This window comes from Myotis davidii, unplaced genomic scaffold (assembly GCF_000327345.1).
Source record: "Myotis davidii unplaced genomic scaffold, ASM32734v1 scaffold18, whole genome shotgun sequence".
Taxonomy (NCBI): Eukaryota; Metazoa; Chordata; class Mammalia; order Chiroptera; family Vespertilionidae; genus Myotis; species Myotis davidii.
The window spans coordinates 1849052-1863647 of NW_006292696.1; the positions used below are offsets into that span (position 1 = coordinate 1849052).

At 41.0% G+C, this 14596-nt stretch overlaps 1 protein-coding gene and 1 long non-coding RNA gene across 2 annotated transcripts in view; both read right to left on the reverse strand.

Annotated features, from left to right (window-relative positions):
• Positions 1–1652, reverse strand: part of LOC107183490 — a 24302-nt gene extending 22650 nt beyond the window's left edge. The window contains exon 1 of the long non-coding RNA XR_001514284.1: positions 1190–1652. This is a non-coding gene — a long non-coding RNA (uncharacterized LOC107183490). The remainder of the gene's footprint in view (positions 1–1189) is intronic.
• A 3583-nt stretch (positions 1653–5235) lies between these two features.
• On the reverse strand, positions 5236–14591 carry RBM22 (RNA binding motif protein 22; the record flags this gene model as incomplete). Its single annotated transcript, XM_006766338.2, has 10 exons — positions 5236–5454; positions 6914–7045; positions 7229–7317; positions 8220–8384; positions 9327–9527; positions 10338–10510; positions 10617–10717; positions 12170–12302; positions 12910–12939; positions 14457–14591. Coding segments are annotated over 10 exons (1290 nt in total), but the record flags the coding sequence as incomplete, so codon positions are not given.
• Positions 14592–14596: the final 5 nt, after the last annotated feature.

A 14596-nucleotide genomic window follows, 5' to 3' on the forward strand; every position in this document is an offset into this window, starting at 1 on the left:
GGTCACAAATTTTGGTGCCCCAGGCCTCTAGTCTATATAATAAAAGCCTAAGCAGCCCTTACGGTGGAACAACCAGAACAACCAGTCACTATGGTGGTCAGTGTGCTCCCACAGGGGGAGCACTGCTCAGCCAGAAGCTGGCTCACTGGCGGAGGCAGGAGCCTCACCAGCCTCCACAGCAGCACTAAGGAGCAGTGAGCCAAGCTGTAAGGAGCAGCGAGCAGGCGGGCAGTAAGGAGCGAGGGGTCCCTGACTGTGAGAGGGATGTCCGCCTGCCGGCTTAGGCCCACTCCCCCCTGGAAAGAGACCCCAGAAATCAACCCAAGGCACTACACTCAATTAATATTTGACAAAGGAGGCACTACATCAAAATAAAAAGCTTCTGCACAGCAAAAGAAAATGAAAAGGGAGCCCACAGTATGGTAGAATATATTTGGCAATGATACATCTGAACTTGTATGCATATATGCATAACCCATGGACACAGCCAATAGGGTGGTGAAGGCCTGGGGTAGAGTGGGATAAGTGGGGTCAATGGGGGAAAAAGGGGACATATGTCATACTCTCAACAATAAAGATTTTAAAAAAGAAAAAACTAAAAGTGCCCATAATGTATCACAGAGAAGTAAAGAAATGGAAAACGTGAGAGAAAAAAGTTAAAAGACATGGAAAATAAAATTAAAATGCTCAACACTACCACCAGGAGTTACAGAAGGATTGTAAAAATGACTGAGGGTTTCTCAGACTTGATGAAAAACATAAACTCACATAGTCCTCACCCTGTATGAGGGTAAATTAAATCCGTATTTCAGAAACACTATACTAAAATTATACAACTCCAAAGTCACAGAGAAATGTCAAAGGCACCCAGACAAAAAAGTTAGATTACCTACAAAAGAAGAACACTTAGATGAAAAAAAAAATCTTCAAGAAGAGCCAAATAAATAAATTTTCAGACAAATAAATATTAAAGAGTTTTCCACTTACCCCTGCAAGAACTACAAAAGAACCTTATTTTGGGGAGGATCCAGAAAGAAAGCATAGAATTTAAGAAGCAACAGTAAGCAGAGAAATCAATTCTATAGGCAGCAGAAAGGATGCAAAAGAAGCAAAGACAAATAAAATAAAGCGATATAAATACATTCGACCATATCAGTTATCACAACAGATATAGATGTATAGGACTCACCAGTTTAAAGACAGATTCACAGATCGGATAAGTAATTCCAGCTCCATGCTATTCACAAGCCGCACTCCTAAAAACATAACACAGAAATAAAATAAAGAAATGGGAAAGGATAAATCAGTCCAATACAATCCCAAAGAAATGTGTTCTATCCAGCCAGTTGTGCTCAGTGGTTGAGCGTCGACCTATGAACCAGGAGGTCATGGTACTATTCCCGGTCAGGACACATGCCTGTGTTGCAGACTCAATTCCCGGTGGGAGGCGTGCAATAGGTGGCTGACCAATCATTCTCTCTCATCATTGATGTTTCTCTCTCTCCCTGAAATCAATAAAGATATATTTTTTTTAAAAAGAAATGTGTTCTACTCTCATACACTGTTTGTGAAATTATAAAATGGTAGAGACACTATGGAAAGCAGTATGGAGGCTCCTCAATTAAAAATAGAACTACCGTTTAATCTAGCAATTCCACTTCTTGGGTATATATCCAAAGAAATCCAAACCACAAATTCAAAAAGATATATGCAACCTTATGTTCACTGCAGCATTATTTACAATAGCCAAGATATGGAAACAACCTAAGTGTCCATCAATGGAGAAGTGAATAAAGAGGTGGTGCATATATACAACAGAATATTATTCAGCCATAAAAAAGAAGGAAATCTTGTCATTTGCAACAATGGGTGGATTGACCCAAGCTAAGTGAAATAAATCAGACAGAGAAAGACAAATACCAGATGATTTCACTTATGTGTGGAATCTAAAAAAACAAAGTAAATGGACAAACAAAACGAAACAAACTCATATCTACAGAAAAAACTGATGGTCACCAAATAGGAGGGGGACTGGGTGGATGGGCAAAAAAAGTGAAAGGGATTAAGAAGTACAAATTGCCGTTATAAAAATAATCATGGGGACATAAAGTACAGCCTAAGGAATTTATTCAATACTATTGTAATAACTATATATTGTGCCAGATGGATACTAAACTTACTGAGGTGATCTAGTCACTATGTTGTACACCTGAAACTAATATATCAACTATAATTGGAAAATAAATTTTTTAAAAAGAAATGTGTTCTAGCCATATTACTAGCAAAGTAAGACTTTCTGACAAAAAGTATTATTGTGATAAGAATCTTTATATAATGATAAACCTATATTCATAATGGAAGATTTAATAGAGTTTTTAAATTATTGACCAGTTATCAAACAGATGAGTAAAGATATAGAAAATTTGAAAATAAAAATGTAGAATCCTGTACCAGCAAATTAGAGAATACTCATTATTTTCAATTACCTATGAAACACTTAAAAAATGAACACACAAAATTAAAAACTTTTGTGTATCAAAGAACACTGTCAAGAAAGTGAAAGGCAACTCACAGGATAGGATTATACCTCAGAGAATAAACATCCATGAATCCACAGTGATGTAAATAAATGACTCAATAAAGGGGGAAAGGGACAAGCCTTACTTTTTTAGACTTCTAAATACATATAGATAATCCCCCCACCCAGAGGAGGGTCGTAATTCCCCTCCTACTGATTAGACTGGGCTTATTGGTTTCCAAGAATAGAGCATAGCAAGGGAAAATATTACCTTTACCAAGAAACCTGCGACATCACCTTAACCAGTGATCAAGCCAGAGACCTGGGGACAGAGGTCACTCTAGACCCCCTCTCTTTCACCTCCATTTACTTCAGGTTCAGTGTCTCCCTATAATTTGCCTTCCAAAAATCTGTCACATCACTCTTTGCCCCATGGGCAGTCACTTCAGCTGTCATGATGCGATTCCTTCTGAGCCTTCTCCATGAGGGGAGCAGCTCAAAATAACAGGTAGTGAGAAGGGTTAGGTGAGGCATTGATTCAACAGAGATAAGTAACATGACCAAGGTCACACATCCGGGAGGTGCTGAAATGAGGATTTGAAATCAGGTAATCTGGCTCTAGGTTCTGTTTCAACCATTACTTAGTATAAACAAAAATGAGTTTAAAAAAATTTTATGATCAGGTTTGACTACATCTCAGGAGAGGAACACTAGCTGCTGTAACAGAAAAGTCCCCAGGTCTCAATGGAATCCTCAGATAACAGTGCTCTCCCTCAACGCAGTGACAGGAAAACCCACTCCCTTTGCTGTGTGACTGCCACCTTCCAGAGATGGACCTGCACATTTAACCAGCAGATTGGGAAGGGCGGGGGGGCAAGGAGGGAGAGCTCATAGGGTTGGGTGAGATGTCACAGACCAGGTCTGGGAATGGCAAAGGTTACTTCTCACCAGGGTACCCCCAGCTGTGTGCCCTAGAAGAGAAAGAAATGGAGTTTGGTGAGCACCTATTTTTGCCAAAATCTAATTGCTCATAATTCTGACTTAAGAAACACTAATTGAGCAACTATTCTACACTTCAATTTACACTGCCTTATGCTTTTCAAAAAATATGTATATATCCATTGCCAGACAGTGCACAAAATTTAGAATATCTTCCTTCTCAAAAAGGCAATATACGATTGGATAGTCATACATTTACTTATGCATATATATATAAATATATATACGTATATAGCTATCAAATTTGGCAATTAAAACACTACATGATTCATCTCTTATTCACAAAAGTTAAAATCATCTATATGCTCAAAAGTAAACAAAAAAAACCCCAAACCCAAAACCCTACCCAAAATGGTGTCAAAATATTTGAAAGTACCCTATATTCCTAGAAATAAAATCAAATTTTTGCAGTGTTTCTAATTTTTATCTTTTTTAAAAAAACAACGCAAAACCCTCTAGAGCAGTGGTTCTCAACCTTCCTAATGCCGTGACCTTTTAATACAGTTCCTCATGTTGTGGTGACTAACCATAAAATTATTTTTGTTGCTACTTCATAACTGTAATTTTGCTACTGTTATGAATCGTAATGTAAATATCTGATATGCAGGATGTATTTTCATTGTTACAAAATGAACATAATTAAAGCATAGTAATTAATCACAAAACCAATACGTAATTATGTGTTTTTTTCCGATGATCTTAGGCGACCCCTGTGAAAGGGTCATTCGACCCCAAGGGGGTCGCGACCCACAGGTTGAGAACCGCTGCTCTAGAGTCAAACAAAAATTCTCCAGTGAAGCAATGGTGTTATATGGAGTATGTCCATCCCATAAATACATATTTTCAATTAAAATGACATGGAATTTTGGCTTCAGAAAAAAGGGATTTGTACATAAATTTTGCATTTCCTTTTCCAATGACTTATATATGAGAATGATTTTAAAGTTACCATTTATCAACCACCTGCTGGCTGTGGGCCTTTTTATCATCAGAGTGGACAGAGATAAAAATTAAGTCTAAAGCAAAAATTTACATTTATATATAGCTTGTTTTAACTTCCATTAACCCCAGTTCATCTACCAATGGATAAAGAAAACAGAAATCTAGAAATAAGCCCATGACATTTGGAAAATTTACCCGTTTTAATTTTTTAAAAACAAAAAAATAAAACACAACACAACATCAAATTATGTTTTACCATCTACAATTCAGTTATATCCAAACATCCTAAGACCAAACAGAGTTCCCTGCCCAGAGCGGGGTATTAAAATGAGACACATGAAGGTGAATGCTGAAGATCAAAGTTCCAGCCGAGGTCACAAGTCTTCCATTCAAACACACTCCAAAGCTTTTCGTTTCAGTCTATTAAAGTGTTTTACAGGAAGTTCTTTAAAATAATTTCATCCTAGACACCAGGTTTCTTCAATGATACGCAGCTTCATGACATTTGTTTCCATCCAAAAGGAATACAAAGTAATTTTTATTGTTGTCTCTTTTGGTAGCGTAGAGAAGTACAACTATCAGCCAGATTCCTTTAGCCATCAATGAGGGAAGGCGAGGTTAAGTAGAGACCTGGGCAGAGCTGCCTGCTGGATTCCACTTGTCTTTCTGAGGGTGTGACTTCAGAAGTGTTAAATCACATTTATGCCACTACAATGATTAGTACTAGTAATCTTTTTTTAGATGATAAAAAGGGAAATACATAATGCACATAAAAGGAAGGAAAAATATATTTATTCCAAGATTCGTTTACTGGGATTTTTAAGCGCCCTGTCTTCTGTAGAGCCCCAGAATGGTGAAAATGTGCTAGGGGCTGCTGTGTTTCCCAGCATGAGCTCCCATTCTCTGAGGGTCCTGAGAAGGATAGTGGATTGGTCCTGGAGCCCTCATGAAAGGAGGAGGTGGTCCCATTGGGTGGAACATATGTGGCCCAAAACCTGCAGATGAGAGAATAAATATGTTAGACTTGCAGTTCCCCTGACCACCTTTCAAACCTCTGCATCTTTCTAAGGTCAACACCACTTGCACATAAACCAAATGACAAGGAGCTTCAGAAAAGGTCAGTTCATAAGACTTGCTTAGAAATGTCTCCCTGTATTACTTCCTTGGTTTGAGAATCCATTCCTCTCAGTCCAGGTTAACAGAAAATTCCACAGGACTCAAGGTATCTGATAATATGTCATCTGAGCCCCTGCTAGCTATCAAACATGCCAATCCTGCCAAGCAGGATTCCTCGGGATCTGGGAGATGAGGAAGAAATCAGGCTGACCCTGATTTGATGGAATCAAATGATGAAAGACCCTGTCATCATTAAACTCAATGGTTTATATTAGAATGGAGGGTGTTCTAAACCAGGACTTCCTTCAAAGAGTATGGGAATTCTGCCACAGGGGCACTGGCCACCTGTGACTTACACTGTTCACACTGTCACTGACATTTTTTAAAAAATGTTACTTTATTGATTTTAGAGAGGAAGGGAGAGGAAGATAGAAAAATCAATGATGAGAGAGATTCATTCATTGATCAGCTGCTTCCTGCATGCCCCAAACTGGGGATCAAACCTGCAACCCGGGCATGTGCCGAGACTGGGAATCCAACCGTGACCTCCTGGTTCATAGGTCGACACTTAACCACTGAACCACACTGACATTTTCTAGAGCAGCACTATACAAACTGCCAGTTCTTCAACTGTGTACTCCTGGCCACCACCAAGGTAAAGACTGTGAGCCAAATGTAACTAATTACGCAACCAAGCACACTGTTTAGTTTGTCTTATAATTTTTTATATCAAGACTTTCATTTACATTCTGGCACAAGCTCCTTATCTTTGTATACAGATAACAACACTTTGTGAACTGGTGGACGTCCACAACCTGCACTTTAAGCAGTGGTGTTCTAGGGCATCAGGATTCCATTAGAACAGGGAACAAACTGGCCATATGTCACTGTAATCGATGAACTCCTATTCTGATTTTAAATATACTCAGATCTTTAGAAAACTGGTGACTTTCCTCTCCAGGCCAGGGAAAAAAAGAAATATCAGGAATCCTAACTAATCAGATTTACTTGAGGATTCTATGAGACAAACTCAAAGGATTTAGACCAGCCATGGGCAAACTACAGTCCGCGGGCCGGATCCGGCCCATTTGAAATGAATAAAACAAAAAAAAAGACCGTACCCTTTTATGTAATGATGTTTACTTTGAATTTATATTAGTTCATACAAACACTCCATCCATGCTTTTGTTCCGGCCCTCCGGTCCAGTTTAAGAACCCATTATGGCCCTCGAGTCAAAAAGTTTGCCCACCCCTGATTTAGACCAATAGACATGACTTTCAAAAGAACTTTTTAGGGCTAAGTCAGACTTATTTACTAAGAAGGAAGGTAGAAGTTACCTGGGGGTGGGGGTGGGGCAATTCCAGGGGGTGGCGGCAGGGCGATGTTCACCACAGCTGGAGGGCCACTGGGGGGCAGGTTGAAGTAGTTGGCAGAGGCTTCTTCCTCAGCTGCAGGAGGAGGGGGAAGAGCTGGAGGAGAGAACAGAGCCAACAGTTAGAAGGGAAGACAACTGTGCAATGTTGTTTCCACTGCCTTTAAATTTGGGAGTTCTGAGGGGAGACAGAGCTGTTGCCGGAGCCAGAGACGTGGGTCTCTTCCAACACTCAGGGATCATCAGAGCATCTGTCGCTAGCAAGAAAGCCAGCACTCACCTCCTGGCAGGCCTGGAACAGGCTCCAGCTTGATGCCAGAGTCTGTGGTTCCGTCTTTCTCTTTTTCTTTTCCTCGGGCTGCTTGGGACCTGAGAGACAGACATACACATCAGCACTGTGCCCCTTCTCTCACACCTCTACTTCTCAGGCTTCCTAGTCAAATGGAGTTTCTTCACTCCTTACCCCACTTTTTCCCTTTAAATGTCAGTGCAGTGGATAAGATCAAAGGGTTTTTGTTTTGCTTTTTTCTAAAATATATTTTGATTGATTTCAGAGAGGAAGGGAGAGGGATAGATAGAAACATCAGTGATGAGAACCATTAATCGGCTGCCTCCTGCACGCCCCACTGAGGATCTAGCCCACAAAATGGGCATGTGCCCTAACCAGGAATCGAACCATGACCTCCTGGTTTATAGGTCGATGCTCAACCACTGAGCCATGCCAGCTTGGCATGACCAAATGTTTTGAAGCCAGAAACACCTGGGTTCATAACTTGCTGGAACTATTATAAGGACTAGAAGAGGCAACCTATGTATATTTAGTACACAGCCTAATTAGCACCCAGGAAGCTCTCCATAAGGGTTGCTGCTACTATCAGCAATCTTTTCCGTGGCTCCCGGTGAGAAACATGTTCCCCTTTGAACTTTCAGGGCATTTCATCACTTTCAAACCTAAATTAGTTTTTTTCTCCACTGGGCAGTCAGCCTCTAGAAGACAGAATCTGGTCTAATTCATTTGTATCCACCTTCAGGCCCTGGCATTATACTTAGCCTAAAATAACTGGTCACAAAACACATGAACCCTCAAAGATTACTACACCAAAACCCAGAATAACAGTTCAAAACAGGATACTCTGAACTTCCACAGGAATGAATGTTAGATAGATAAGGAAATATTCTTTTTGACCCATTCACCAAAAGCTCACTAGCCCCAGGTAATGGAACAGTTTTCTTAAAAATCTCAAAGATATTTTAAAACAGTCTATCCTCACCTTCCCCATTTCACATTAAGTCGACGGCCATTGACAATTAGCTTATTAAAGGACTTCTCCGCAGCCACTTCAGCAGCCTGCCTTGTGGCAAACTGGATGAAAGCACATTGCTGTCTCTGCACCACAGTGATCGTCCGAATCTCTCCAAACTGGTAGAAATGATTTCTGAAGGGATACAGGCAGAGAAAAATGATAACAACACACACGTTCCCAGGAGGGTGACAGCAGGCTAATCACTCTTGTACTGACTCACCACAAAGTACATGGCCCCCTGGTTATCTCCCTAACTACCTGCAGGTAGTTTCCCCAATACCTTACATACTATGAGGCTGCGTATTGAGAGGAAAAGAAAAATAATGGACAAATAAATTTTATTCAACATCTCAGGGTCTTCCCCATGGAGGAAAGGGGGCCCAAGTAAGTTCCTTAAGGACCCTAAACCCTAGATAAGGGGATGGCTAACTATAGCCCCCATGGCCCACGAGCCAAGAATGTTTAAAGAAATGTTTTAAAAGGTTGTAAAAAGAGGAAGAGAAGGAGAAGAGCCTGCCACCCCCTGGAGACTGTCTAGCTCACTTAGGGTGTAGTGAAGACAGGCTACCAAGGCAGCTTATAAACTTATAGGAGTTTCTTTACCACTTTCTCTCTTTGGGAGAGGTATTTCCACTCTCTGCCCAGATGTCTCATTTAGCTGACTAAAATACAAGCTGAGAATCATACAAATTTACCAAATGCCAATCTCTTTAAAAAGCCAACAACTTAAACCATAAGAGTCTTATAATGGCAAAACTTCCCTTCCCCTACATAAGTAAGCCTACTTGATTGTGTGCCCTATTCTAAAAACTCTATTTGGCTATTAGGCCAAATAGAATCTCATGTGATTATCACCACATGCAAGAATGGACTAAGCACTATTGATGAACATTACTACTCTGGCATCGTAAAGAACAATTTTATAAAAATTCTAGTCGGCATATTTACTGACTATAAACTAATTAAAGAAAAATGTATTTTTAAAGGATCATCATGCTTGCCTGTTATTGCCCCCCACAAGCTATTCCAAGACAGCTAAAAGCAAAAAGAGCTCATAAAATTATATCCACAAACCTTAGATCTGTCTCAGTAATGGTATCGCCCAAACCACCAACATATAGTGTGGTGATAGTCTTGTCCTCTGGCGGGTCCAAACGAGGCATTGTTGAAGCCCGCTTTAGAAGCTTATCTGCCACAGGGTCATTGATTCCATAATATCGGTCTTTAATGTTCTGATCAGCAAGGGGGTCATCTGGATCTGTAGGCTTCTCATGTCTATAGTTCAAGAAAGAACAATGCATAAAGATGAAACAAAACAATTTATAGGTATCACCCAACAGTAACTACACCCAAATATATACCCAGAAATGCCTTTTAAACTAAAACCCTGGTCACACCAAGACAAAATTATTGATAAAGAGCTGATATCAAGTGATTTACTGTATTACAAGGACTTTCCAGCCTCCTGAAACCCATTGAAATGACGGTCTAGGGCGGCAGTTTCCTTAGGAATACTTTTGGCACAATTCACCCCGAAACAAAAGGTAACCAAAACATCATTATCTCTCTCAAGGTCAATGGTTCTTAACATATTTGAGGTCTTGCATTCCACTCAGAGTCTGATTAAAGCTATGGACCCAGGCCTAGAAAACGAAATAATCTTTTTGGTGGGGGTGAGATTAACCAACCCCAAGTTAAGAGCTCCTAATCCACATGCTTGGCAGTCCTGATGGAAACATATTCACACACCCTTAGATGCCTGGCCTTAATGTGACCTCATCAACCCATTGAAATTCAAGCCAGTGAGACCATAATAGTGAAGACTTACAACTCAGGGTAAACATCTGTGTTATACAGCACAGTAATTTAGCTTCCCAACGCTCAGTTATAAGTAAAAGCTCCATTACATGTAAAAACACTTTAATCAAGCTTTTCTAAATTTAACAGTCTTAAGATATGAGATATACCACACTAGTTGTACATACTTTGAGATTTTAAGGCAGAGATTGTTTAAACTAGCACCTCCCACTTCTTAGATGACTAATCATCTGAAAGCAAATACTGAAAACGCACTTCAGCTCTTACCTGTATGGACATTCCTCTCCTCTCTTACATTCTCCTTTCACCCAGAAGGAGCAAATGTGGGGTCGATTCCTTTTGTAGTAAGGTGTGGTCCGGGCCAGTTTGAGCAGCATGTCACTGGTGGATGTGGCTTTCCCCAGCATGCCAACTGGCCGTGTTCCATCAGAGTTAGAAATCTACACACAGGGATGGCAAATTCAAAAGATAAATTATATAAACTGTGTCAATCCACTAGGATTCTTTTACCAAATAAAAGACTACCTCAAGCAAGTGGCAGCATACCTCCCTCTCCATATTCTGTGTGTAGTACTCTTTGTTGACATCTGATTTTGGCATGTCATCCTTAAAAGACAGCCCTGCATCACGAACCTGGATGGGCAGGCCTGGTACAAAGGAAAGGAGGAAAAACAGGCATATTTAAAAACACTGCTGAATATACACACAGAATACAGTATCATCCTTTTTCCACTTTCTTATTTAGTACCAGAGGCTTTACTGTATTTTTACTGAAAATATTTAGCACCATCAGGCAAATACTGCTATGGAGCATTCTAAGAAATTGTCCTAATTCCTGAGCCAGCATGATTCTGAAACAAATGTTTTAGAAAATTTTTTAGATGAACAAACTTTGGGTATAGTCAGATTTGACTTGAAATTAATAATGTATCTAGCCCAGACGGTGTATCTCAGTGGACTGAGCATTGTCCCAGGTACTAAGTGTCCACCCAGGAGCTAAGAGATGATGGGTTCAATGCCCAGGTTGCGGGCTCAATCCTCAGTAGGGGGCGTGCAGGAGGCAGCTGATCAATGTTCTCTCTCATTGATGTTTCTATCTCTCTCTTCCTTTCTCGCTCTCAAAAAAAAAAACAAAAAAAAAACCCAACACACAAAAAAACAATAAAAACATATTTTAAATAAATGCAAAAAGTGGTTCATTTTAGGTTAGTCCTCAGATTGTCTGGATAGTCATGGTCATATATGGGGTCATTGGATTATAGGACCAGAACCTCTCCTTAACAAACATATAAATAGGTGACCAGGACCCTAGTTGGTTTGGCTCAGTGGATAGAGCAGCGGCATGTGGACTAAAGGGTCCCAGGTTCAATTCTGGTCAAGGGCACATGCCCTGGTTGTGAGCTCAATCCCCAGTAGGGAGTGTGCAGGAGGCAGCCAATCAATAATTGTCTCATCATTGATGTTTCTCTCTCTCTCCCCCTCTCCCTTTCTCTCTGGAATCAATAAAAATATTAAAAAATAATAGCAATACTGTGACCAGAACTGAGAAACAGAGCAGCTTTCTGAATTTAACATATAAAAACTTGTGTTTTCCTTTTACCGTACAGCAGAAACTCTGTGGAAAAAGTATTTTCTCATAAACAAGTCACTTTCAGTTAAGAAAAAAAAGCACTTACTCTGAAACAGTGGCAGCATATCAGTCCTAACAATACAGTTGAGACAAAAACCTAAAGCAAGATTAGCCCATGAGCATCTGGTAGGAACTGTGGAAAAAAGCTTTGTATCTAGAAAGAAGCCCAAGGCAAAGAAATTACCTACCATAGAAACAAGGCCTTTACCTCCCCTTGACTACAGATGCACATAAGGGAGTTTTAGAATAGTTCTAATTAATTCCCAACTTTTCTCTACGTTCCTACTGCTGTTCAGGAGTTCTCTAGGATCACCTAGTGTGGTTCTCCCCTTACAAGAAAAAGCAGACCACAGCATACATTCCAAACTGGGGTCAGAACAGAGGTAGGGTAGACATGGGAGGTGAAAAGACTGGTTTGTTGTCTAGGGCACCTGCATACTTTCAGATTTATTGGACAGGGCAAACATACCATACTCCAGATCCAAGAGGCAAGTCTGACAGACATTCTTCAATTTACTACACGTTTGGCACACTTCAGTCTTCTTGAAACGCATGCGGACTCCGGGGCACCAGCGAAACACTGTGAATGGCCTGGCACAGATCTTTAACAGAAAATAAGAGCCACAGAGTGTGAATCGTCCTGACCTGGACAATGAATCCAGACTTAATAACAACGGGGGATTCAAAGAAAGGATCCCCAAATCTAGGGTTTACAAGAAACCTTAGCAATCATCTAGCTTAAATGCCATTTGATATTTCAATCATATTTACAGCACTCTGCCCCAGTAGTAAAAAATTCACATAGTACAGAAAGAGGAATTTTCAGTCCTCTCCACCCCATTAATAATGTGACCCTTAATCCTTTTCGGGGTGAGTGGGGAGTGTCATATACTCCTTTGAGAATCTTATGACAGCTGTGATCTTCCGCCGCAGCTAAAATTCTCATGTGCACAATCAACACTTGGTATACAATCTCAGGGGGTTCAAAGCCCATCCACAGACACCAGGTTAAGAACCCCTATATTGAAGGGCTCATTTTCTTACCTCACACACTAAACAGTTAACAGCCAATGAGTACATAAATGATATATGAAAGTTGCGTAGCACTGACTTTTACTGGAAGACCTCAAAGCTCAGCAAGTTGAAAGCTAATTTGGTAGAAAAAAGGAAAATAAAATGAAATAATTACTCTTTAACAGACATACTTACTTTGCATTCCTTCCCGTACTTTTCTTTGGTCTGAAATAGAAAAAAACAAACAGAAAAGAACTGGAGTTCCAGGAAAAAAAAAAGACTAGATGTTTGCTTCTTCCCCCAGTACAACCCAGGAAGTGTGTGTGGCATCCCAAAGGGTGTGTGGGGGAGGGGGGGTATAAATTCTAATCACCGACTATGAGTTCTAACCTCTTAAGAATCTTATGGGCCGAAACCGGTTTGGCTCAGTGGATAGAGCGTCGGCCTGCGGACTGAAGGGTCCCCGGTTCGATTCCGGTCAAGGGCATGTACCTGGGTTGCGGGCACATCCCCAGTGGGAGGTGTGCAGGAGGCAGCTGATCGATGTCTCTCTCTCATCGATGTTTCTAACTCTCTATCTCTCTCCCTTCCTCTCTGTAAAAAAAATCAATAAAATATTTTTTTTTTTTAAAAAAGAATCTTATGGATGTAACACCAAGTAGCATGTGTCTTTAAACAGCCACAACTTTCAGGCTCACCACTGTCTCTCAAGAACGAAACCTCCTAACTCAGCGGTTCTCAACCTGTGGGTCGCGGCCCCTTTGGGGGTCGAACGACCCTTTCACAGGAGTCGCCTAAGACCATCCTAAGACCATCGGGAAACACATATTGAATATATAATTACATATTGTTTTTGTGATTAGTTACTATGCTTTACTTATGTTCAATTTGTAACAATGAAAATACATCCTGCATATCAGATATTTACATTACGATTCATAACAGTAGCAACATTACAGTTATGAAGTAGCAACGAAAATAACTTTATGGTTGGGGGTCATCACAAGATGAGGAACTGTGTTAAAGGGTCGCGGCATCAGGAAGGTTAAGAACCACTGCCCTAACTGTTCCCACAGTTCCTGATTCAGGAAGGATGTAGCCATGGCCAACCCATCTTTTACAAAGTTTAGTCCGAAAGTAACTAGCACAGACTGTGCGGATATCCTGCATATAGTAAACGTTCCCTTCCATAAGCTATTCAACATCTTGCACAAATCAACCTGTCAACACCTGGGACGGATCCCAATAACACAGTCCTGATTACTATTCACTGGTAACGAATTTAACCCTTATTTGTGATGACAGGGAACACCTGACATTAAAGAGACAGACACGGTGCGGTGGCCAAGAGGCGTTTGTTTAGGAGCAAGGACACCCAGCTTCCAGTCCTGTGTCTCCGAACTTGCTGAGGTCCCTGGAGTGAGACCATATGAATTTAAATCCCAGCCCCACTCATGACTTTCTAAATGAACAGACATAAACCCCGCTTCTGGTTAATAGATCCATCTCCCAGGTGAATGCTCAACAAACCCAAGCTCTATTATATGACTCCTACATCACGGAACTGTCTGCGTTTCAAAGCGACAGAATAAGCATGTCAGTCCTCTGTAAACTGTCAGAGACGCGGCTGGTACAGGAGCACCGTTACTTCCGCCGGCTGGGAGCAGCACTTCGCGGACCGTGTGCAGGGACCACCACGTAGACAGAATGCCAACAACCCCGCTTCACACACCCTCACTCACCATGCGGATATACGGGTTTTCTCCAAGACACGTCTGGCACAGGATGGGGAAGTCCTGGTGACAATGGGAAATCTGGTTGAGGGCCAGGCTCCGAAGGCCCCGCCATCTCAGCCGCACCGGCGGGCAACGGGGAGACGGGG